The sequence below is a fragment of the Arachis hypogaea genome, chromosome 14 (assembly GCF_003086295.3).
Source record: "Arachis hypogaea cultivar Tifrunner chromosome 14, arahy.Tifrunner.gnm2.J5K5, whole genome shotgun sequence".
NCBI lineage: Eukaryota > Viridiplantae > Streptophyta > Magnoliopsida > Fabales > Fabaceae > Arachis > Arachis hypogaea.
The window spans coordinates 5,412,194-5,439,817 of NC_092049.1; the positions used below are offsets into that span (position 1 = coordinate 5,412,194).

At 27.5% G+C, this 27,624-nt stretch overlaps 1 protein-coding gene across 1 annotated transcript; it reads left to right on the top strand.

Moving 5' to 3' along the window:
* The first annotated feature begins 1,762 nt into the window (after positions 1–1,762).
* On the top strand, positions 1,763–4,418 carry LOC112741157 (heavy metal-associated isoprenylated plant protein 32). Its single transcript, XM_025790021.3, has 3 exons — positions 1,763–2,296; positions 2,373–2,448; positions 2,519–4,418. Exons 1-3 carry the CDS (start codon positions 2,267–2,269, stop codon positions 3,994–3,996), a joined length of 1,584 nt encoding a protein of 527 aa, XP_025645806.1. The 5' UTR covers positions 1,763–2,266; the 3' UTR covers positions 3,997–4,418.
* The last annotated feature ends 23,206 nt before the right edge of the window (positions 4,419–27,624 follow it).

A 27,624-nucleotide genomic window follows, 5' to 3' on the forward strand; every position in this document is an offset into this window, starting at 1 on the left:
AATTTATTAATTATGTAAGGAACCGTCGGATTTTTAATAATAAAGAAGGGAGCGCAGAGGAGGTATTCCAGAAATCGTTAAATAGTGTTAGAAAATAGAGTAGTTTAGATTCTTTTTGTTGTTGATGGCTATGTCGGAGATGACATTAAGAAAGTTTTTACTACTTATTCATATTGTAGTTTCGGTTTGGTTGTCGCTCCACTTTATTGTGTTGAGCTCTCTTGTTAAAAAAAAAACTAAAATCAATTTAGATTGTTTCACTAGTTAGTTCACTAATCTATTTAAAATTGGAAAAGTATAGGGTACCAACATATTATCTGCCAACTTCTGCCAACTCTTATTTATAATTGTGTTTTATGGAAGTCTGTTCGTGGATGTGTCTAATAATTAATATATTTTAAATATATATATAAAGAGACACATCCAAAAAATATATCTATAAAAACACTTATATTAAACAGACATTTTTATTAGACACATCCACGAACACACTTCTATGAAATACAATTATAAATAGGAGTTGGCAGAAGTTGGCAGATATGCTGTTGGTAACGTAGCGGAACCGTTTAAAATTTTAAGTAAATGTTTCTTTGTGCATATATCAATTTATTGGTCAATTACAAACTTTTAAATAAAATCTTAATTCACAACAGATTAATTATTAATTTGTCGAATTAAAAAATATTATGAAAAAATGGACAATTAAATTAATAAAAAAATACTAAGTATCAAAAGAATTCGAATTAAAGTCAAATAGAGTAATTATGACCATAATTAGAGGAATTTGCTAGTTAAAGGCCCAAAATTAAAGATAGTACTTTCTCCCATAATAATTATTTTCCATAAAGTTTAGTATAGTTGTAAATATAATTTGATTATGTGTATATATTTGGTTTGATTATATTATTTTTAAAATGTTCTCGTAATATTTGATTATATGTTATTTGGAAAGTTTCATTATAATATTTGTAAAAGTTGATTATAAATATTAATTTGATGTGTGTTTTTAGACATCATAGAGTTGCTTTGTATAAGAAGATAAAGTGATTGATATTTGATGATAATTGATTTTGTGGTGTTTAATGTCATTGTAACTGTCTGAACAATTTTATGGTAGGCTTGTAAGTTCTTTAAAAATTAAATATTAAATAAATTTAAAAAAAAATTACAATGGACTCATATTTTCGAAAGTTTTCTTTGCCATCTTGTCAAAGAATTTTCATAAAATTATTTGTTTTTTATCTCAGATATTTATAAATTTACACGATTTTTTTAATGACTTATTTAATATTTTTTTCTTTATGAAAATATGAATTCTAAAAAAAAATGTAGATTATAAATTATGAGTCCCGTTAGGGAGACAATAGATTATTTGTATAATGTGTAGTTGTGTACAATGGGCTATTGAGTTACAAAATGAACATCTCTATACTATCTAGAGTAACCATCCTGAGTACTAGAGAGCTTAAACTGATTTTGGGGTTCACTAAAGATCGAACTCTTAACCTTTCGAATCTTGCGTTCTAATACCATGTCATCCCAAAAATTTGGGTTGACGGAAAAAGATAATACTAATGATTATATCTCTAATACTCCCTAAACCTCTATTGTACACATTATACAAATATTTTATTTCTCCTCATACCTTCCCATAAATTATAACTCATTTTGAAGTGGTGGAAACATAGATGAAGATGATTTAATATTTAATAATAATAAATTGAAATAATATGAATAGTAGAATTAAGAAAAAAAGAAAAGTGGAATCTAGTTTAGATTTGTTTGGGGAAGGAATAAAATGAAAATGTGTTACGTAAGAGAGGCAAAGCCTTTGGCACATTGGGTGAGTGATTGAACATTGAAGCTTCCCAATTACGATTCCGGAAAGAGAAGACATGGCGACGGTTAAAAAAGTGTAGCGAGTTACAAGTTACAAGTTACAACACACAATAACACAAGTCTTTTTTTTTTTTTTTTTGAAGTTGTTGCAATAGAAAAACAAAAACGGTTGTCTCTCTTTGTTTGTTATTACACCCTGAAATAGAGGATTGAAAGCTTTTAATGACAAGACTGTGTTTTTGTTTGAGGGAAGCACTTTCTCTTTCTCTTTCTCTTTCTCTTTCTCTCCAAGTCTGAGCCTTTGTTGTTCAGGACTCGCTATCTCTGTTTTCACTCAGACCACCTTTTTCTTTTGTTTTTCCTCTCATTCATTGGCTTCTGTGTTTGCTTCCAACCCTCTCTCAGATCTACCTTCTTTCTCCAGAATATGAGTAAAGAAGAGATTTTGAAGATACAGGTACCAACACTTACTCCATCTATCTCCTTTAACTTCATGTTATTTATTCTGTTTTTGGGATTGCTTGTGCATGCAGAAATGTGTTCTTAAAGTGAACATACACTGTGATGGGTGCAAGCATAAAGTCAAGAAAATCCTCCAGAAGATTGATGGTATGCACACACATTTCTTCTTAATTATATCTTGAATCCAAGGTGTCTTATTTTATGTTTTGTTCGACAGGGGTGTTTACGACCGAGATAGATTCAGAACAGGGGAAGGTCACGGTTTCAGGGAACGTGGATCCAAACGTTCTCATCAAGAAGCTTGCAAAATCAGGCAAACATGCAGAGCTTTGGGGTGCTCCTAAACCCAACAACAACAACAACAACAACCATAATAATCAGAACCACCTTGCTAACCAGATGAAGAACATGCAAATTGAGCACAATGGCAAAGGTGGTGGCGGCGGCGGCGGCGGTGGTAACAACAAGGGTCAGAAGGCTGGGAATAACCAACCCAAAGGTGGTGGCGGTGGGCAGAATCCACAGCAACAGCTGCAGCAGCAGTTGCAGCAGCTTCAGCAGATGAAAGGGTTTCAAGATCTGAAGCTTCCTCAATTCAAGGACATGCAAATGATGGCTCCAAATCAGAACCCCAAGAACAACAACAACAACAACAACAACATGAAGCAAGTGAAGTTCAGTTTGCCTCCTGAGGAGGATGATTTGTCTGATGACGAGTTGGATGAGTTTGATGATGATGATGACTTTGATGACGAATTTGATGATGAGATGGATGATCCTCACCATCCATTGAACAAGATGAAGCTCCCTATGGGAAATGGTGCTGCTCATAATATGATGTTGAATGGCATCATGAATGCTCAGAAGGGTGGTGGCGGCGGCGGCGGAAATGGAGGAGGCAACGGCAAGAAAGGCGGCGGCGGTGGTGGTGGTGGTGGAGGTTTGCCTGTGCAGATGCAGGGGATGGGTGGTGGGAACGACGGTAAAAATGGAAATGGAGGAGGAAAGAAAGGAGGCGGCGGTGGCGGTGGCGGTGGTAACAACCAGATTCAAGGTGGTAACAAAAACAATGGTGGCAAAAATGGAGGTCCTATGCAAAATGGAAACAATGGAGGTGGAAACAAGAATGGTAACAATGGGCACCACGGCGGCGGTGGCGGCAATCCAAACAATGGCAATGGGGGCAAAAAGGGTAATTCAATGATGGGTGAAGGTGGTAATGGTGGTGGTGGTGGTGGTGCTCAAGCTATGATGAGCAATGGGTTCCAAAACCTTGGTGGTCATCATCCTAGCATGGGTGGGCCCAATATGGGCCCAATGAACCTCCCAATGGGCTCAATGCCAATGAACCAAATGGGGAACATCCCGGCCGTTCAGGGCCTCCCCGCCGCAGCAGTCAACGGCGGCGGGGGCGGCCCGGCTGGGTACTTCCCACAGGGCGGCTCCGCGGCTCCGGAGGGTATGGGCGGAAACCCTTACAACCAACAACAATACATGGCTGCAATGATGAACCAACAAAGAGCAATGGGGAATGATAGATTCCAACCAATGATGTATGCAAGGCCTCCAATGGCAGTGAATTACATGTACCCTCCTCCTCCTTACAACCCTTACAGCTACCCTCCTCCTCCTCCAGAACCAACATATTCCAATTTTTTCAGTGATGAAAATACCTCAAGCTGCAGCATTATGTGAAATATGGATCATGATGAAATAGTTTGGTTGTGGTGGTTGCTTTGCAATTCTCTCTGATCATCAAGATGATGCAATATTATACAATGGAAACAAATGAGTTTTTTTCTTTTCCTTTTTTTCATCTTTTAAATTTAGTTTCATTTTCAGTTTACTTTTTATTATCTTCTTTTTCATCCCAGGTTTAAAAAAAACAAAAAAACCAAAGTAGAGAGGTTTGAGTTTTACCATAGGGGAGTAATTTATAGGGTACTTATATAATATTTATGTTTCTTGGGAGTATGAGATGAGATGTAGCTGGGGAATGTGGTCATGGTGGGCTTCCTCCATGTGACCTGTCTATATGTGTTTATATGATGCAAAACAGAAATAAAATTTTCACAACAAAAACAAAATTAGAGAATGGGGTGAAAAAAAAGAAAGAATTATTGCCCATCTCTCTCTCTCTCTCTCTCTCTTTAAAATTTAAATTAATTGTGCTGGTCCTGATGACTTTAGTAGAAAGAGTTAATTTTGATAGTGCAGAATTTGTAACATGACAAAGCAGCAAAATTATTACTATTACTATTATTAAGAATCATAATGATGAGTTATGCTAGCAGTATTGTTTATGATTTGTTCTGTCACGCATAGTCCTATCTTATTGAATTAAAGAATGGTGTGAGTAGCAGCTAGCTTTTGGATCTTATAATATATTTTAATTTATACGAGTGTGTCCCTTGTTCCAATGTGAAGAAATCATGGATGTTTGTGTGGTGGGGTGCACACTGAAGTTGGGTGCATTTGAGGGGATGGACCCCAGTGACCCCAAACAGTGCTAGTGTGTGAGTGTGGGCCACCACAATCATCATCACTATCACTCGGAATTGTGATAAACACCAAATTCTTGTGTCAGGATTTTAATTTTTATTGAAAAAATAATGGCATTTAATTATTCCAGCTACACTAGTATTTTGGAGGCTAATTGAGACATTGTTGGTAATGGTAAACACACACATACACTGGAGCAAGTGGGATTCTAGGTGCAGAAGATAGGGATGATAGGATATTCACATGGCCTTTGACTGTTTGATCTCAAATCATTCTTCTGAGTTACATACCCCGGAACATTTCTCAAAAGGAGAGTGTAGACTTTGCCACCTTTTTCAAAATAATTTTAACACTCAATTTTTTTATTTTTAGTTTAATAATTGAGTAAAGTATTATTTTTGTCTCTAACGTTTGGAGTAAATTTTATTTGTATCTCTAACGTTTAAATCGTCCTATTTGTATCTCTAACGTTTGTAAAAGTGATTCAATGTTATTCTATCGTTAATTACACATCATGAGCGCTTTAGTTTGAGTTTTAAAATCTCTTCTTGAAGTTATAATACAAATGTCTGGGATAGAATCGATGATCCACTTCGAAAAATAGCTCATCAAAAGTTGAAACTAATTCCTACAACATTTACATAATTCACTTTTTTAGAGACATAATTGAATCTAAACACAAATAGTGGGTATAATATTAAAATCGAACATATTCAAGTGAGACTTAATTGAGAATGAATACATTCAAGTGAGAATAATTGAAAAATATAATCTGATTTGTTAGTATAATTGACAGTAGGATAACATTGAATCACTTTTATAAACGTTAAAGATACAAATAGGATGATTTAAATGTTAGGGACATAAATAAGACTTACCCCAAACATTAAGGACAAAAATGATACTTTACTCTTAATAATTTTATATATTTATAACTTATATTTTTAAATATAACCTTGCTGATGCCTTGATAGAGAGAGGGGCTTAAGAAGAGTGCAGGGTACCATTTTATTGATATTCCTCCAAATTTTCTTAGCCAAATATCGTATGATGATTGTAGAGAGGTTTCTCTATCCAATGGGACTAATATCTTAACTCTCAATTCCGTTTCAATATAAAAAAATCGCTAATTTTTTAAATATATAATTAGTAATAAAGAATAATAATAAAAAGAATAATAAAACACATGTGCAAGTTGATTTAGTAATGTTGTAACTTATATGCATCACTTATTTGTATATTATTTTACATATTTTCTGTCTTTAGTATTAAAAATAAATGATAAAAATTGAAAAGAGATAATAAATTTTATCTTTTATATCTTAAAAGAAATTGCTTAAAAATGTATAAAAGTATGGATAGAGTGAGATTTAGGTGTTGAACTAATCCTATTCGTCAAACTTTTTATATTCTTAATAATATATATAAATGAGTAGAGACTTAAATTACAGCTATTCTCTTTGCCACAAATACTTAGTCCACTAAATTAATAATTTAATTTGTTAATACTACAAAATAATATTTAATAATATAAAATATAAAAGAATTAAATATTATATTTAAGTGAAAATATTTTTGCAAGTCAAATTGGATTGAGAAATTTAAAGTGGAGAACGTTCGAATTGAAGAATTTAAATTTACCGATAAAGCTATATTAAAACTTAAATCTTATTCTACTCTACTTATTATGACTCTAATAAAAAGAGAAGTTCAAATATTTTTTAAAAAAAGTTGATTGGGTCTTTGTGTGGCTTGCAAGTTGGGGTTCAGACCAGTGATCATAGAATCTTTTTCACCTGATAGCTTTTCCTCCTAGTGTTTATGATTCAGCGATTAGCTGATTTGGATTCAGAGTTGAATTTTTTTTTTTATGCGAATAGAAGAGGTATTGTAGCTGCTTCTTGGTTTGTTTTCTATGTAGTGTTGTCTCTTTGGACCTTTTATTTTCATCTGTTGTTTATAACAAGAGGAAATATAAAAAATCAATGGAGTATTTATACAATGTATATAATAGGCTGTATTGTGTTCGATTCAGTAGGATATCAGATGTTTATTATCTCTGATATCTAAATGGTTATTCTGGATTAGTATAGGTGTAGTTGAGAATCGTTAAATAGTTTGACGGATTTGAGTAAATTATTATCTAACAATTTTTAACTGATAATTTCACCAAATTTTTATCTTATAATAATAATTAAAAAAAACAACAACTTGAGTAATAATTTTGAGTTTTGACCCCTCATTCATTAATCCCCGGATCCTCTGTTATTGTGAGACAAGACAAGGGAGTTGTAACTTTAAATTCGACTATTTTTTTTTTTAAATTCGATTACTTTAGACAGACAAAACCTATCTGCCAACTCCACGAGCGGGTCATACACCTAAAAAAAAAAGAATAAGGACGAAAAATTTCCTTATAATGGTGTTTAGGGAGAGTAGTTGAGAGACTATTATGTGTTACAAAGGATCAATATCTAAAAAATACTCCAATGTCAAGAAGTCAATCTATGCAAAAGAATCTTATGAAATTCATTACACCATAATAACTAATAAGGAGTTTTTGTAGTGATAACTCTTTTAAGATTTTGCAATTAGTCGTTACAAAGTACAAACTATACATATAAATGCTATATATATAATAAAATCAGCCACTAAAGTCAGTCAACAGTATAAAATATATGTTGAAATACAAATACACATTGTGATATGTGTTTCAAATGTTCGTGATATGAAGAGTTCGAGTGTTATTTAGAAGATTTTATTAATTTATATTTTTAGAATATTTTAATTTAATTTGATGTATTTTGATTGTGTTTATTTAATTATTAGATTGAGCCTTATGTTTATGGGCTTTAGGATTTTTTTTATTTTAATCTAATAAGAGGTTATAAATACCTCCTTAACTATTATAGTCGTAGTATAGAATAATTTAGAGGTCTTAAAATTCTTTTTTGGTTTCGTGATTAAACCATGGTGTGGACAATTGAGGTTGAGGAGTCCCTCTTTTGTTGCATCGGAGAATTAGTTGGAAGGTTGAGGAGTCCCTTCGAATCAATTTCCAAACTATAGCGTTGACAAGTTAGACTGAGGAGTTCCTTTCTTGTTGCGTCAAGAAATTGGATAGAAAGTAGAGTGATTCTCTGATCTTTGTATTCAATTTCAATCTATCCTTTTTATTTCTATTTCAATTTTAATGTATCTTTTCATTCAGGTTGAATTTTTATCTTCTTGTTTATTTCTTATTTCTTTATCACATTGAAAATAAATTAAACTATACATATAATTATACACAAATATATTAATAGTTAATTTAATGACTAATTTTAGTGTACAAATAACATTTTGATATATATGTGTGCGCACGTACACGCGCCCGCATGTGTAACGAAGAAATATGAGAGCTGGAAAATTTTCTTAACATCCAAATCTTTATAATTTGTATCAATGTCAATTTTATTGTTTTCAAAGATTGGTGTAGTCTCCACTTCAAAATTCTAAATTATTTCTCTTCTTAAATATTGTTAGATATTAAATTAAAGAGTAATGAAATAAATAATTTTTAAAATCTTTTTTCTGAGATTTATAGATCTTTAAGAAAAAAAAAGTAATAAATAAATTCATGAACAACCATAGAGGTGAATTTATGTTATGAGATGAAAAAGTGATAGAAGGATCAAATAAAGGTGTTTAGTATGTTGTAATTCTTTTAACATATACGTTCATATTGCAATTCTTCATGTACTTATTTGGTATTTTTTTACTCAAAAAAATCTATAGGGCGTTACAAGATTATATTTTCTCAACAACTTACTTAATACTAATTTTTGTTGAAACCTATAAATAATTTACCAAAGAACTTTTTAAATACTTATTTGTGGCTGGTGGCCTTTCTACATGATAGCAGCATCAACCGTATGCATTGACCAAAAAAAAATCTCTAAAAATGTAAAAAGGTATATACCCAAGTGATTATTATGATATTATCTGATTTTTGAATATGACATTTTTTTAGAGTTACTAATTCAAACAACAAAATCAACGTCAAGGATCGAACTCTTGACCTTTCGGATCTAACACTCTAATATCAAGTCATGATGATGGAAAAAGGTAACACTAATGATTATATTTCTAATACTTCCTAAACCTCCATTGTACACATTGTATAAATATTCTATTGACTCTTCATACTTTCTCTATTTTAAATGATCGTTTTTAAAAATAAATTACACCATTAATAATAACAAATTATAAACAGGACACGTGTAAATTATTTACATAATAGCAAGAAGAGTAAAGAATTAATGTAGAGCTACTAATTTACAGATATGTTTTGTAACTATACGTGGTTGAATGTGTTTTTGGTAATAGAAACTTGTAAATATAATAAAGTCTGCATTATATTGTAAAACAAATATTATGTACATATTAAAAATTAAATTATAAATATAAATTATTTATTTAGATGGTAGTTAATTTTTAATATGGACATAACTAATTTATATTGTATAATATAATTAGGTGAGTGTTATAATAGTGTCTATCACTTTGTATCTAAGTTACTAAAATAAATAAATAAATAATATTTAATAAATTTTATATGATTTATTTTTTATTTTAAATATTTTACTTTTTACTTTAAAATAAAAGTTAGACAATTTAGACACCATAACAAAAACACCGTAGTATTCACCATATAATTATTAAAGATGAGAAAAATACCATGCAAAAAAATTTGCTAAAGACGTAGGTAAAGTTTGACAATATAAAAAAAAACTTTTCAGAGGCACTTTGGGAGTGAGTGACACACTTTGCACTATAAATATTATCAATTTTTCTAAATATTATTTATGGAAAGAAAATATATTTTTGATAAAAAAATAAGTGATTTTTTTTCAGGGTATTTGTATGGACAGAGACAAGCTAACTACTTTACATTTCCAAAAAATCTAACGGCGTTGACACTTTTTGACACCAAAATTTCTTTCTTTCTCTGTATTTGTAAGCGTCTAGTCCTATCTATCTGACTATCCCTCCCTCACAAGGACAAAGGGCATCACTCACTGCCACTACCCTCAAGAAATAAGAATTAAAGTAACCACTTGTGGGCCCAACCCCTTCCCCCATTCGTGATCATCATACATATGTCACATGTTCATCATCATCATCCATATAAATCTAATCATACACCACCGCTTCCACCTTTGTCCTTGTAGTAAAAAACCTATTTCTATTAACATTTCCAGTTTATAATTAGTAGTATTTGTCAGATTTCTTTAAGAAATTAATTTTAGTACATAAAGTAACTAACATTATAAGGTGGAACAAGCGTGTATGTATGTTTTAGTATGGTTACTACATACTCACTAAATTATCTAAAATGAGACGGTTAATTAATTTAAAATTCTAGTTTTTCTTGTCTAAGATAGGGGTATGTATGATCCGGTCTAATTCGAAGATCCGTCCCGATCTCGAATATTTTAGGAACTATTTTGGTGTGATTTTATCGGGTTTAGGGTCAGATAAGGGTCTCAAAAATAGACCCGGTTATTATTTTGGGTCGGGTCCGGACCATTGTTCGGGTCTCCCGAAGTCGGTCCGGTCATCATACACAATTAATATTTTGTGTTATTAGTAATGGATGATGGCTATTCTTATGTGGAATTTAAGTATTGTAAACCTTAATATTTTGTGTTATTAGTTATTATAATACTATAAGTTAATGTTTTATGTTTAAAATGCACAAAATTTTAGACTGATGTATAATATTGTGTTATTTATATTGATTTAAATATTTGGTGTTATTAGACAATATTAGTATTGATTATGGTTATGTTTTAATTTTATAGAATAATTGGTTCTTGTTATATTTTTTTAAGTGAATTTTACCATGTCAAATAATGGTTGGAGTCTTGAAAATTTGGATATTTTCACATACTAGCTTATAAGAAGATATCAAGGTAATGTAGTGTTAACAACCCGGTTTTTACCCGGTTTTTACCCGGTTTTTATCTGATATAATCGTGGTCCGAAAGTGTATAGATTTCATCGGGTCTAGGGCCGAGTTCGGAATTATTAAATAGACCCGGTATATATTTCGGATTAGATCTGAATCACATCAAATTCGGTTTCACTCGACCTATATACATCCCTGGCTAGTTGAAGAAATGCATTGCAATTTTCGGTTTAACCAAATTAAAAAATATGGATAAATATATTTTAGAAGCGACCAAACTAAATTTGTATTCCGAGGCATATCTAAAACTAAAACAAATGCTAAGTAATTAAATTTTGTAAAAGAGGTTGAGGAGGGTAGTGAAAATGTTTTAAGTATCTTTATGTCAATTTTAAAATAACAGTTAAAAATATCTATAAAAAATTTTAATAGCTAAATCAAAAGAATTTAAGTAGGATTTTTCAATTATAAAAATTGACTTATTTTTAATACCTAAATTTGATGAGAATTTATTAAAAAAATAACTTAATTATTATTTCTAGAGATCACAACTGAATGTGAGTGGGTAGTTTTTTTTTATTTTTTTTATTTTTTTTTTTACATTGGAACTTATCCTAATAGACTGATTTTTTTATTTATTGTAAATTTGTCTATTTAGCCTGTTAAAGAGGTGAGTCTATTTTAATTATAAATTTTAATTATTTTGGATTATAATATAAATAATTTTTTTATAAAAATAATAAGAGTGTTTATTTATAAAATCACACATAAAATTTTATTACTTATAATTAGTAAAATAAAATTTATCCGTGATGACAATTTTTTTTATAATTTAATAGTTATATTATATCCGCTTAATACCCAACATTTTAATTAATATTATAATTCTAAAATATATTTAACCATGTTTTTTTAATGTTACTAAACTTGGAAATTGCTAAGATGAATGTGTTTCACGACTTACAATATTAGTCTGATTTGATAAATTTTACTTTTCAAATAGTTTATTAAAACTGGTTTTTTGAAAGGTAATTTTTCAAAAATTATAATAACTATATCTAATAAATTAAAATAACAATGATTTTTAATAAATACAATTTAAAAAAATTAACTTTAAAAAATCTCTTTAAATACTTTTTAAAATATTCATAACTTTAAATCACAAGTACAGCCATATACGTTTTTACTTACGAAATATAATATAGAATAAAATATTATTTTAATCTCTAATATTTGAGTCAAATTTTAATTTGATTCTTAATGTTTTATATATTTTATTTTAATTTAAATTTTTTTAAATAAGTTTAACATTATTCTACTGTTAAATTTAATATAAACAATTAGTATATTTATAGTAAAAATGGTATAGTTTTCCGTATTTAGAAATTGCAAATTTGAGTTTCACTCTTAATTAAAAAAAAAGCCAATGTAAAATTCGATTTCGGTAGATAAATAAAATCGATCTACCAATAATTATTAATATAAAAATTTTTTAATTAATTATTCAAATTAAATTTAACGACTGGGATAATATTAAATTCGTTTTGAAATTTTTTGAAAACAAAATAAGAGGTTTAAGATGTTATAAACTAAATTAAAATTTGACTCAAATATTAAGAATTAAAATAATATTTTATTTTATAAAATAAAATATTTATACTTTTTATAAATACAAATACATTTAGACAAAATTACCAACATCGAACTTTAGTATAATAAGATCAATAATTAAATTGAACCTGGTTCATCTATTTTTTTTTTGGATATGTCAATATAGGTGGAGTATAGTATAAAATATCAACTAAACATTTCAATTCCAAAAAATAAAATATCAAACACCTAATCAATAAAAAAAAAAAGTCACAAAAAAAAAGCTACATCTTTATGGTAACTAACTTTAAAATAATCGCATCTCCTACCATGCATGCTACAATAATGTTCATCCTAATCCTATTAACCTTTTTAGATATTATCAATGCTACAAATCCAGAAGAGCATTGTACTCTTTTTTTTTTCGGTGACTTGCATTGTACTCCTTTGTACTATGGAGCAACAATTTATCAAAGTTTTTGCCAACTAAAATATGATCCCAATCTTGACCTTTTTTATTTAAATAAAAAATTTATTATTTGAAGAACTAAATTCAGATACAAAAATTATTAATTTGTGTATTTAATTATAAAAAAATACACCATATTTTTATTGATATAGTCATTAAAAATCATACAAATTTTGTTTCCTTAATTAATTTCTGTCTTATGATATTTAATTGCATAAAATTTGTAAAATTTATTGTTTTCAGTCTATAATTAATCATTAATATTTAAAAATATAAATAAAAAATATATTATTAAATTATTAAATTAAAAAAACTAAATTAATAACTAAAAATAATAATTCAAAATAATAAATTTTACTTATTTTCTAATATTCTTTAATAAAAAAATCTCTCCCACACCAATTAAAAATTAAGCTGATAACACCATAACTCTATAAAGGATTATTAGTGGCGATGAGTGGCGATGAAAATGAAGGTGGGAAGAGAATTCACCCAATCTTGGAAGAGTACGTTAGATTTGAGAGAACCTGGATGTGGGTTATGTGCCAGTGTGTGCGTGCTTACGCAAGCTGCAGTACACCCTACGCTTCGCACGAGTGCAGGTATTTAAACGCGCATTTAATGTGGGGCAGTTTCTGTTTCGGGATCTTAAAATTTGGCAAACCCTTATTTGGTTCTAACAATAACGCTATTTCCGTATCGTTCTTATCCTCGTGTTGCATTTTGGTGTTGAAATGCGTCGAGCATGCACTGGGACACGTGGTACAAGAGCGTGGAGTTAACGGGTTCACATGGACGGTGTGTTTGGGAACACAGTTACACAGTAACCTAACAACAAATTGCGTGTCCATGTCGTTTGTGTTGGTTTTATTACTCCTTTTTCACCCTCGCAAACAAACATTGTGCCACTGACACAAGAGAACCGTGTTCTACTTAAGTAAATTATTGATATTATTAACTCTTATTAACTTTGAGAAATTGAAAGTGGTTTGTATGATGCATAGAAGCCAAAATTAGGCAGAGAAATGAGGAAAAGGGTAAAAGGGAATTAGGTGGTTGTCTATATAGGCAAGAGACAAAGCAGTTTAATCATTTCTAGTGTTGTTCTTGCTTCTGTAGCACTTTTTTATTGCTTTTCTACTTGGGCCATTTGTTTTGACTTTTGACCACTCTCCATTCACACCTTTCTATACTTTCACGTGGACCCTTTCTGTTCTTATCATTAGAATTAAAATTAAGCGACTCTAATTCATTCAAAAAATAATTGAAACATAAATAATTGTAAATATGAATATTTCCAAAGTTATCCAATAACATTAATTTTAATAATGTATTAAATTAAATAAATTTATTCTCAATTTTAAAAATTATCTTAAAACAAAATGATGTCAGATATTATAAATATCCTAAAGATATTTTCATTGATAGATGTTGAATTCAATCAATTTATAATAATTATGTCATTGTAGAGTTCCTCGTGAATTTAGAAAGTTTATGTAATTCGCTTTGGATTAGTTTATGACTCAAAGAATCAGATTACAATCTAAACAATAACTAATTTACAATTTGATATATTTAATTTGAATAGGTGATTTTTACTCTACAAATTGATACTGTACAGTATAATTTTTTAGTTTTCATCAAGAACAGAGTGAACAAACGATATATCTTATTGACAACATGTAGGAATCAAAATCTATATTATGTACAATTTTGAAGTCATAAATGCCCATTTTTGATGAATTTATCGAGTATTGAGTACAACTTAAGAAGAGTGTTAGAATCATAGATCAACTACGTACTAGTGAAAAAGCTTATATACGCAATAATGCTCCTATTATTAGAACTAACTTTCTATACACTAGTGTTATATATACATTAATACATATATACTACTGTACTGTTAAGAACGTGAGATAAAATTAAAGCTAGACAAGAGTATTAATTGTTTCGTTGTTTCTCTTTCATTCTTTCCTTAAAAACTTTTTTTAAGCTAAATACAAAGAGAGTGTGCCAAAGTTGCAACATTTTTCCTGTTGGCGTTTACAAATAACACAAAATTAATTGTGTAACAACAACAATAACAACAACAAAGTCTTGTCCCATTAAGTGGGGTCGGCTACATGAATCAAACATGTCATTGTATTCTGTTATGTATCATATTTATAGAAAAAATATTTATATGTAGATATAAAATTAATTGTGTATTTATATTTTAATATATGTTTTATATTGATACTGATTTTGGTATACATATAACATAATCACAAATAAAATAGTTTAATTTCAAAAAAATTAAAATTACGCACAAATAGTTGTTCGATTTGAAAATCAACCATATATCCCTTAATAGATTAGTGGGGAATCCACCACTTCTTGTCTTCTTCCAAGAGGCCTCGCCTCAAAACTAAAGGTTAACTTATCTTCTCATAAATAGTAGTAAAACAGAATTTGCCGACAACACATTAATGAACAAAGGCTAGCTAGTAGGTTTTTTAATGGCTTCATGCAATGCAAGCTTTTCCGAAACGTATTTGGAACTAGGATAATTTGGGTTTGGTTGTGAGGTTCAGACGTTTTTAGGTGAAAGATTCGATGTCTCTTTTGATAGGAATGATGAACAATTTTTCGTGAAAAGATGAGGATGATACTTACATGGTCTTCAATTGTTTAAATTAACAAGAATTAGGTAAGTTTTTAATAGATTGGAATTCGAACCTAAAAATGTTAAATATTTATGAATATAAATGTAAAGTCAATATCACGTTTTAAATAATCTCACATTTGATAATAGATTTTGTTACTTTTTTTTGTTGAAAAAATTGTTAAAATCTCATTTTTAGATAAATAGAACTTAAAAGAGATAATAAAAATGATATTACTTATTTAAATAAATAAAATTAAATCTACGTAATGATAACATCTATTAATTAAACCTTATTTATTTTAGGTTTGACTAAGATATAGATTCAGAGTATAAATACAAATTAAGTTAAAGTCGAATAATTAAGGGGAGTTGCATTCATGATTTCACGGTTAACAGACAATATATACGACCACTTCTTGTATTATTAGCTTTAGTCCAATAATATGAAAAATGAGTTCATAGAAAGTTATTAAACAGCAAAAGGTAGCTCTCTTTTGGTTGGGGGTTTGTAATTAACCTTTGCATAAAATTTCATCCTAAATTATTGTTTTTTATAATAAAAAATTTAGACACTGGTATTCTAATTTTAAATTAATTCAATGTCTATAAAAAATAGATTAATTTGACAAAACTATTAAATTAACTTAATTTTGTTATAAATATCAAATTAATTAAGTGGAGTTGCATTCATGATTTCACTGTTAACAGACAATATATACGACCACTTCTTGTATTATTAGCTTTAGTCCAATAATATGAAAAATGAGTTCACAGAAAGTTATTAAACAGCAAAAGGTAGCTCTCTCTTGGTTGGGGGTTTGTAATTAACCTTTGCATAAAATTTCATTCTTCTTAAATTATTGTTTTTTATGATAAAAAATTTAGACACTGGTATTCTAATTTTAAATTAATTCAATGTCTATAAAAAATAGATTAATTTGACAAAACTATTAAATTAACTTAATTTTGTTATAAATATCAAATTAATTTACATATTTTATAATTAACATTATTAATGTCTAAATTTTTAGGGTTAGAAACAATAATTTACTCTCTATTAGCATTTAGTACATTTTAAAAAATATCTTGCTAAAATATTATAATGACGTGGGTATTTTGAGATGAATTTCTAAGCTTTTCCACGTTACAAAACAGGCTCTAGCATTTGAATAACTTAAATGGTACGTTATGAGGCTAAAAAATTTTAATATGGAAATAAAATGAGTGATATACTTTAATATGGTAATTTTGGGTGTTTTTTAAAATTGTGGGAGTACACAAATCGGACTTTAAAAAGTTAAAAAAATTCAGAGTACACAAATCGGAATTTGAAAAAACTCAGAGTACATAAATCGGACCATGCGAGTTGTTTGATTTTAAAATTTTGTTTAAGAAATCGCATGGTCCGACTTGTATTTGGGCAAATATGAATTTCAGAAGCTAGAAAACGGACCCTCCGAACTATTTGTTGTTGTCAATTTTTCTGTGAAATGGAATATCAAACGCAACTCGGACCGTCCAAGTTCTGTTCTACTGACACCACATGGCTGTGAAGCACCTGTATTCTCCATGTCCGAGTCCAACACCATTTTTACTTCCATATTCAAATGAAAAAGCGTACGTTATGACATGTATTAATAAAAAATATTCTTTATGCTACTTTTTTCGTACAATTCTTTTTATATATTTCATTTTTAGTACTAAAAGTAATAAATAGGAAGTGAAAAAATTTTAAAAAAATTTTTTATACCATAAAAAATATAAGAGAGGTATAAAAAAATTACTTAAGAGATAAAATTAATTCATAGCATTCCAAAATTATCTTAGTTTATTTATTAATTATTATTTATTATTTTATTTTGTATTCTTTACTTTGTGCAAGATTAATTAAATAACATTAAATACAATAAGTTTTATAATTATAAATTTTATATATTAAATTTATAAATATTAAATTAAATAAGATATTTTATTTATTATTTTTATAACCTCAACAAAAAAAACACATGTAATGATTATCACTTTCGAGGCCAACTAGTTGTTCTTAAAAGTAGAGGAATTTATTATTTTCTTTCTTTTTTTTTTAAAAGGACAAGGAATTGAAGAATTAATAAACTTTGACAAATAAAAAGAGTAAACTATCGTTTTTGTCCTCAACGTTTGGGATAAATTTTATTTGTATCTCTGACGTTTAAATCGTCCTATTTGTATCCTTAACGTTTGTAAAAGTGATTCAATGTTATCCTGCCGTCAATTACACATCATAAACACTTTAGTTTGAGTTTTAAAAATCACTTCTTGAAGTTAGAATACAAATGTCTGGGATAGAATTGATGATCCACTCCGAAAAATAGCTCATCAAAAGTTGAAACTAATTCCTACAATATTTACATAATTCACTTTTCTAGTGACATAATTAAATCTAAACACAAATAGTGGGTATAATATTAAAATCGAACACATCCAAGTGAGACCTAATTAAAAATGAATGCATTCAAGTGAAAATAATTAAAAAATATAATCTGATTTGTTAGTGTAATTGATAATATGATAACATTATTAAATCACTTTTATAAATGTTAGGGATACAAATAGGACGATTTAAACGTTAGAGACACAAATAAAACTTACCCAAAGAGACAAAAACGGTACTTTACTCCAAATAAAAACACTGGTTTTTCTGAAGATTGAGAATTTAGTGGATGTCTTATTCTCTTGTATGTATCTGTTGAGTATGATAATTGAAGGCAGCATACATATTATTAATAGATAGTGGCTCATTGGTGCTGTCACCATCATCTATGTTTAATTTGAAGCATTTTTAGGGTTAAATGCTTATTTAGTACTTCTTATATATATATATAGTGCCGCGGACATAGCTGACAGTGTTGTTCATGCATATATATATATATATATATACACACACAATTGAACATACCAAACATCTTTCTTTAAACAACTTTTCTACTGCCAATGTTTTCTTGCATTGTTAGTTACAGTGTCACACCTGTCGCAAGGGATCATAATGCCGTTTTGATTCACCTAAGCTAGGTGAACTCTGATACACAATATTCTCAAGCCTGGTCCATTTAGTAAATATGAATTTTCTCTTTCTTGAAGGGCGATCAATTTTTAGATTGTATTTGGACTAAAGTAATTAGACTCGAATTTATTAGCTTGAAAATTATGTTTATTTGTTAGCTTAATCGGTGATCTGATTTTTATATGATTCCTCCTCTAAGAGAAATGATAAATATTTTTAAAATGTTTTGCTTTGCTTTCAGTATATTTGTTAAGATGTTTGATATAATTAAAAGATTTTATCTTTTTTATTGAAAATAAGTAGAGTTTACATATTGTTTGGTTTGAAGGAATATGAATGAAAAAAAATGTTAAAAAAAATGAATAAAAAATTAAATTTTTTGTTGTTTGATTTAATTAGGAAAAAAAATGAAAAGGAAAAAAAAAGTAATGTGGGGCCATCTAAATGTTTTCATATATGAGATAAAAATAGATGAAAAATGTACCAACAATACCAAAGTTACAGCTTTATCTTTTATTTAATAGAGATAGTATAATTTTTAAATTTATTTTCTTTAAAATCTCTAAACACATCTCTCCTGTTCTTTAGTTTTAAAACAAATATTTTTATTGATAAAAATAATATAAATTAAAATTTTGAAAATTAATTGGATAATTATTTTCTTTTGAAAAAAAGACTTTAATATATTAATAAATTATAATTTATATATAATATAAATAAAAATATTAATATAATTTTATTTTATTATAATTTTTTCTTTTATTATTTTTCCTTTCATTGAAACAAATTTTTTTTCTATTTTTTATTAATTTTTTTATCTAACAACATACAGATAATTTTTTTATTTTCTTTTTTTTTTAAATTTTATTTCCTCTTATTATAAAACTTTTAGTTTAAGGGATTTTATTAGATTCAAATTTTAAAATAATTTTTGAGATTGGACTTGACATATATAAAATAATTCTTAAAATTTTAATTGCATTATTAAAATATCTGAGATTGAGCTCTGCACACCTTAATATAATCTTTATATCTTTTTTCGACATTGAATCATCAATCAGAATGATAATGTGACACCATCATTACTATGCTGGACACAACAGATAATTAACTGACATGACAAACAAATATTGATAAGCCAATGTGATTTTTAATTACTAACGTACCAATTGATTCTTTTTTATTTACTAATAAATAGGTATAAAAATAATAAAGAATGAATTAGTTAAGATGATAAATGATTTATATTTTAACAAAACTTTTGGGTTCAAATCTTGGAAATGATATTTTTTGTAAATTATATATTACGGGAGGTATTTTTGAAAAAAAAAAAATTAGACATTAGTCATGTATTCTCATTGTATATAGTATAAATATATAGTATAGATATATACTATTAAGTCAGTGATTATTCTTATATTAAAAGTAAAACAGATTGGACTTGACACGTGAATCATTGCTTTTGAGTTGCCCGCAACGTTGATTAAGTTCTAAGCTAAGTAATTAAAAGAAGTAATCTGAAAAGAAGAACGGGTAATTAATAATAATTTCATTTGACTTTTTTTTTTAGCAGAATTCGATATATAACATGAAACCAAATGACGATTATTATTGTGTTTAATTAGCTCGATAATAAAGTTGAATGTGAGACAAATAATTCTACTTCAATTTGGGCAAAATTTTGAAATGGTCCCATATGAAAGCAAAGTTTGACCAACTAACTTATATATTATTTCAGATGAATGTAAAGCAACATGTTATTCTTTGTTGTTTGGAGTTCAGAAAATGTTGGCATAAAAAATAAAACACAGTGAAAGGTCCATACTTGCTTTTTCTTTTCTTCTTTAAAGAAAAAAAAAAATCTTTTTAAATGCTTTTGTGTTTCATAATCAAGTAATTCATCAGGTCTAGTCTACTTGATGACTAACAAATTCGTAAATATATTTATTGTATAATTTTTTTCTTCTTACTATGAATAGACTAGTATATGTATCTATACGAGTTAAAAAAAATTATTTAATATTTTATTTATATCTGATATATTTTTTTTATTCATGTAGATACTAAACAATAATACATACATAATAAAAAAGTTCACAAAATAATTAGATTAATTAAAAAAAAGTATAATATATAATAAATTAATGCTTTAATTTTGCGCGTACACATTTTTTGTTGCCTCCAACATTAATCGTTGTATATTTATAGGTCATATATTTATTCCTATATCAAATAAAATTTAAATATTATTTATATAAAAATTTCTATTCAATTATAAAAAATATGAAAAAAATATAATTAACAACAAAAAAATACTAATTGATTAAATAGTACCGAGTCATCTCAATTTATTAAATATTTTTTTATACATAATACTAATAGTGTAATTCTCAAATATTTTTTTATGATTCTAAATTAAAATTTTTATCCCTTACTTGCTCTTAACTCTTAAAAATTTCACATATAATTATCTGTGCGTGAAAATTAGTCTCCGTAAATACAGATCCCAATCTTTAACGTCTGTCTTTGTACCTTGTTGATTGTCATACCAAAGATACTATCAATAAAAATTGTCTTCTTTAAAATATGATTGAAGTGCAGTCATTATTTTCATTCTTGGGATTAATGCAATTCTTTTTATTTTTGTCCTGTTAGTATTTTACATTCAACGAAATAATTTTTAAGTTTTTAATATGTAGTCGTGTACTATTACATATGCCATTTGTTTTGTCTATGTTTTTAAGTAGCATCATCGAAACACCAATACAAACTAAAAAATAATATATTACTTAAAATTTATAGTTATGTATGTATGGTTAAAAATATTATAAAAAAAAAGGTATTTATGGTCAAAATTTTTGAACTTTTCAAATTGCAATATAATGATATACTGTCTATTTGGGTGATTTTACATATACTCAATAAAAGTGTCTTGTGAACTTTTCTCTCAATATTCATCTCAATTTAGGTTCACCTCTATACCACATGAAGACAAAATAGTTAAAAACATAATAACTTATAAAAATTTAGAAAACAAAACTAATAAAACTATCATAATTTTTTTTAGGGTAAAGTATACTTTTTGTCCCTAAAGTTTGACAAAAGTTTTAAAAATATCCTTAAATTTTATTTTGTTTCAATTTTGTCTCAAAAGTTTTCGATTTGCATCAAATATACCCTTGGCGGCTAATTTTTCAAAAAATTTAAGACCAATTCAATAATAATTTCATAAGAACAACCCTCAACACAAGCATAATTTTCATGCATTATTGTTAGATTGGTCTTAAATTTTTTGAAAATTTAGCCGTCAGGAGTATATTTGATGAAAATCGAAAACTTTTGGAACAAAATTGAAACAAAATAAAACTTAAGGGTATTTTTAAAACTTTTGCCAAATTTTAGAGACAAAAAGTATACTTTACCTTTTTTTTTAACTTACTGCATCTCATCAAGTTCTAGCACAATAAAAGAAACAAGATTTCCAAACCTATTAGAGACCTTTAAATTTTCTTTTCCAGTTAAAAGGCTTATTACAGCTTGAATTTTAAAAATACAAAGTGTTATTACCTTAAAAAATTATCAAAATAAATTGATTCCAACAATTTTAATATGAATTATACAATTTTTACTTATTAAGTGTGAATCTTTTCTTTTTTCTTAAAGCATTTTTTGTATAGTACGGTTCAAAATAAAACGAATTTATCGAAATTGAAAAGTCTTCAACTGAATACAAAATGATACCCTTTCTAAAGTAAACTTTATATTCATACGTGGTTAGCTTGAATCTAATATTATTTTAACTTACGCCAAGGTTGGTCATAATATAAATACTTTCTTCCAATATCATTTTTCTAAATAAGGATGCTTTTAAACTTTTTATTATGTATTGTATATGAGAACCCATAAAAAAAATTAAAAATAATAAAAAAGTAACAAATTAATTTAAAAATAATATATAATTTTTAATTGCCTCTTTATCAAGTAGAACTATTTCGATTGAAATTTGTTGTGTACGTATTTCAAATTGTTTGACACTCTAAAATTGAATTATTCTAACCTTAATTAAGTTTCTAAACTTTATGTCCAGATATTGCCTTAAAATTTTTAATAAAATTATACCTAAAAAAAATTAAAATAAAATACAAGGACAAAATAATGTAAATAAAAAACTAATTAAAAAATTATATTAAATATTATTTTAAATTAAAAGTTAGAACATAATTTAATAGTCATGACAATTATAAAAAAAAAAATATAAATGTGAGATATAAAAATTTATAATCACATAATATATTAAGAGGACATATATAGTATAAGATTAATCTACTCTAAATTAAAAAAAATTCAATTACTCCTAAATTAATTTGATTACCTACTTTAGAACAAATAATTATAATTATGTACGTTTAATTACTAAAACTAAAATTATACGATATCTTTTTAATTAATAATTTCTTTATTTATATATACGTATATATTAATTATTTAATTAATAATTTTCTTGCTGTCAGAATATACTTATTTTGTTTAAATAATTTTAAATATTTCTTTATTTATGATTATGATTATTTTTTTTTGAGTCTATAATTATTTAATGAATCTTTTATACTATTAAATTATCGTACATATAATAATCTTCATAAATTATGATAATTTCTTGTGGAATTAATTATTTTTTGTTTTTAGAATATATTTATTTTATTTAAATAATTTTAAATATTTTATTATTTATATTACATATCATATTAACTGTAGGTAACTAATATATTTAAATTACATATATAAATTATTTTTTTATAATTAATAATTTTATTGTTCTCAGGATATATTTATTTTTTTATTACGATTAATTCTTTATATATATAAAAAATATTTTTGAGCCTACATAACCATTCAAGAAATTTTTTTATTTTTTATTATTAATATTAATGTACCCGTAATACTAACATATTATGGTAATCTTTATAAATCATAAAGACATAAATTTATATGAAAATAGTGATATAATAAAAATAATAAAATTATAAATAGTACTGTAATTACGTAAAATAATAATAATTATAATTGTACATTCATTTAATAATAATAATGACAAAATTAATCTGCTTTAAGATAAAAAAAATAAAATTTTAATTAATACTAAATTAATTTGATATATATTAATTATAGTCATAAATTTTAGCTATTAATATTTTTTTTATACCCATAGTTATTTTTTTATAAATATATATATTATTGAAAAACTAAATTTTACCCTAATATACTATTAATGATAAGTTATCATCATAAGATTATACGTGTATGGTTAACTATAAGTTAATATATATGTTAATAAAATTTTAATCTAATTAAATATATTATTGAACATCTAAATTTTTAATAAATATTATTGTTAATAAAAGTACAACCCAATTATTAATTATTTTATCATTTATTTACAATAATCCTGCATAATTAATTAAAATAATTATCATATCAAATATATTATTAATTATTAACAAGTTTTTAACGTAACTATTTTATTTTTTTAGTTATACTGAGAGAAAATAAAAGTAAAAATAAATTTAAAAACAAAAATTTCATATTAAAAAATAAAAATAACATATTCAAAAATAATAATCGTAATATATAAATTGAAGTAATAGTTTAAATTTTTCTAAAACTAATTTAATTAAATACTAATATTAGAACTAAATTATTTAAATAATATTTAACCTATTCTAGTCCTCACATATAGATTGGAGTCATTCTCGTAACGACAACCGACTGAAATAATGTCATCAGTTTGGACATTTAGAATCCATACAAATGCATATCATCCTCTTGTTAAATAAGTTTTATTATCATCGCTATCCATATAATGTAGTAAGGTATAGAATAGCCACATTGAGAAACTAAATTAACTTTTATTTTCATCAATGATATTGTATTGATGAACCAGAAGGTCAGTAATTTCTGAAAAATCACAATATGATATGTTATAAAATTATTTTTATTACAAAAAACTTAAAGAAGAAAATTTAAATAAAGTACCAAATTTTGAAATTACATCTCAAAGCTTGACACAATTTTAGCAAAATTGAGCTTAAATTGAGAAAATTCAATCTCATTATATGTTTCCTTTTAAAAATTTTTGATAAACGTAGAAAGTATGGAGGAGATGGATTTTGAACTCAGCCTATAATATGATCCTTCGAAGCAATTGCATGCTTAATCAAAAATCAAGTTCTTCCTAAGAAAACTAACTTTACAAACATTCTATTAAGTCCCCTTCGTTAAACTCTTACATCCATGTAGTTAGAATTCGGATCAGTCAATATAACTCGAAATGATATTTGATGAATGTGATGCATTGTAAACAATTGGGGCAAAAGACAATTGCGTTGTAATTTTAGACGAAAAGAATAAACTATGACTAAGAACAATTATCAAATTATCAAATTATCAAAAGAATAATAATAGAATGGCTACATAAAAATATCATAAAAAATTATAATTTGTACCTTAAAAGGAGATAAGAAAAATGAATAATACATTCTTATTCTAGGAGGTTGTCAAAGAAAAATAACAAATTAAAATAAACAAACGGATCCCGCTAGGAAGACAATGGATTATTTATACAATGTATACAATGGGTTATTGAGTTATAAAATGAACATCCTCTATACTATCTAGAATAACCATCCGCATCTTCCCAAAAGATTAAACTGATTTTGGGGTTCACCAAGGATTGAACTCTTAACCTTTCGGATCTAGCGCTCTAATACCATGTCATAATACCACTCATCCCAAAAGCTTCAGCTGATAGAAAACGGTAACACTAATGATTATATCTCTAATACTTACTAAATCTCCATTGTACACATTGTATAAATATTCCATTGGCTCTGCATACTTTCCTTAAACAAAATACTTTAACTCTCAAACTTAGATTTATGAACGATAAAATCTTTAGCAGTACGAAATTAACTATAGAAATTTATTATTGATATCAATTAGTTTGCCACTAATTAATACACACATGTATTCTAAAAATTTTTGACAAAATTATTTACGTTAATATCATATTTATGGTAATTAGAATCATAAATTTATATTTAATTTATTACTGATTATGTTTGATTAAAAAATATATTATAATGATTGACAATTAGAATGACTGATAATTAATATAATCAAAATGATTGAAAATATTAATAATTAATAATTAATTTAATTATGCATTAAATGCTAATTTTTATATATATTATAAAAAATATACGTTTTTAAAATAAGTTGAGAAGAGAAGAGTATGTATACTAGTACCAGAATGCGCCACATAAGCCTTTTTGACGCTAGAATAATATTTGTTGTAGAATAATATAATGATTAATGAATTTAAGATACAAGAATTTATATTATTTAACATATGAAATAAACAATTTAAATCATCATTTAGAATAATAAATATAATAGTACAAATACTACTTACTTGTTTATTAGTATTGGAAAAATATATAAGTAGTATAAGTTTTTTTTTGGGATAAGTATGGTTTTAGTCCCTAAAGTTTAACGCCAGAATCGAAACCGTCCCTCATCTAATTTTCGATTTAAAATCGTCCTTAACGTTTTTTTTCGTATTAAAATCGTCATTTTTAATAAAATTTTTTATATTATTTTTAAACTACCCCTATTTTAATAAAAAAATTATAAAATAAAAAAAAAACAAAAAAAAACGTGTTGTTGGGGGGAGGGGAAACGCGTCGGGGAGGGGGGGAGGGGAGGAAAAGGGTAAGGGGGAGGGGAGGGGAGGGGAGGGGAGGGAAAGGGGAAAGGGGAAGCCAGCCCCTCACCGCCGTGCACAGCGCCTCACCGCCGTGCCCAGCCCTCACCGCCGCGCCCAACTCCTCACCGCCAGCTGCGCCCAGCGCCTCACCGCCAGCTGCGCCCAGCCCTCACCGCCTCACCGCCCAGCCCTCATCTCTTCGCCCAACTCTCACCGTCGCGCCAGCCACCCACGCCAGAAGAGAGAGATCGGACAGAGAGAGCCGCGAAGAGGGAGAAGGAGTCGCGTTGCTGCTTCTTGCCGCCTAGCCGCTGAGGAAAGCCAGTGCCACCGTCACCGCTACTCCTCGCCGCCTCGCTGCTTCAGCTTCTTGCGGTTATGGGTTTTGATGATGAGTTTGCCGGTGGTCCTGCTTGGCCTTCTGCATCTGCTTCTTTGAATTTCTGATTTGGCTTTGTGCTTCTCCGTTGAATTTGTTGATTTGGCTGTGTTGATTTGTTGATTTGTTGCTTTATGTTTCTGCTTGTGTTAAATTTGTGCTTGAATTTGTTGATTTTCTGTTTCTGCTTCTCTGTGTGGAGGTAGAGGTAGAGGTGGAGGTGGGGGGGGGGGTGGGGGTGGGGGGAAGGGGAAGATGGGGAGGGGGAGGGGACGTGGGGGTGGGGGAAGGGGAGGGGGACGGCGGCGGCGTTGGTGGTGGTGTTGGTGGAAGTGGTGGTGCTGGTGGTGGTGTTGGTGATGCTGTTGGTGGAGGTTGTGGCGATGGTGTTGGTGGTGGTGGTGGTGGTGGTGGTGGAGCATGTAATTGTGTTGGTAGTGGTAAGGGTATTTTTATCCAAATAAAATAAAAAGGACGATTTTAATACGAAAAAAAATGTTAAGGATGATTCTAAATCGAAAATTAGACGAGCGACGATTTTAATTTTGGCTGAAAACCTTTGAGACCAAAACCATACTTAACCCTTTTTTTTATAGAAAAACAATAATAAAATTTATTAATTAAATTAATTACATAATAAAAATTATAGATAATTTATTAAATAATAATAAAAAGATCACTGTTCTTAGATACTACAAAATGTATAAAATAAAAAATAATTCTAATAAAAAAATATAAATTGTTAATCAATTCTAAATTCAAATTCAAATTCAAATTTAGTAAAAAAATAAAAAAATATTTTAAATTTTATCTCATTATCCAAAATTAAATATAATTAATGATTTGATTAAATGTATTTCGAGTAAATGACATCATAAATTTAAATTAACTAATAATTAATATCCATTAAAACTAAATCATTTCTATGGTCAGTCTCCTCTATAAATTAAATAAGTAGGTGCCTAGATAGTTTCT

What these genes read in the sequence shown, in the direction of transcription:
- LOC112741157 (XM_025790021.3), top strand. Translation starts at nt 2,267, where the DNA reads ATGAGTAAAGAAGAGATTTTGAAGATACAG. An exon ending in AAGAGATTTTGAAGATACAG is followed by an intron (nt 2,297 to 2,372) that starts GTACCAACACTT and finishes TTGTGCATGCAG; the next exon opens with AAATGTGTTCTTAAAGTGAA. An exon ending in AATCCTCCAGAAGATTGATG is followed by an intron (nt 2,449 to 2,518) that starts GTATGCACACAC and finishes TTTGTTCGACAG; the next exon opens with GGGTGTTTACGACCGAGATA.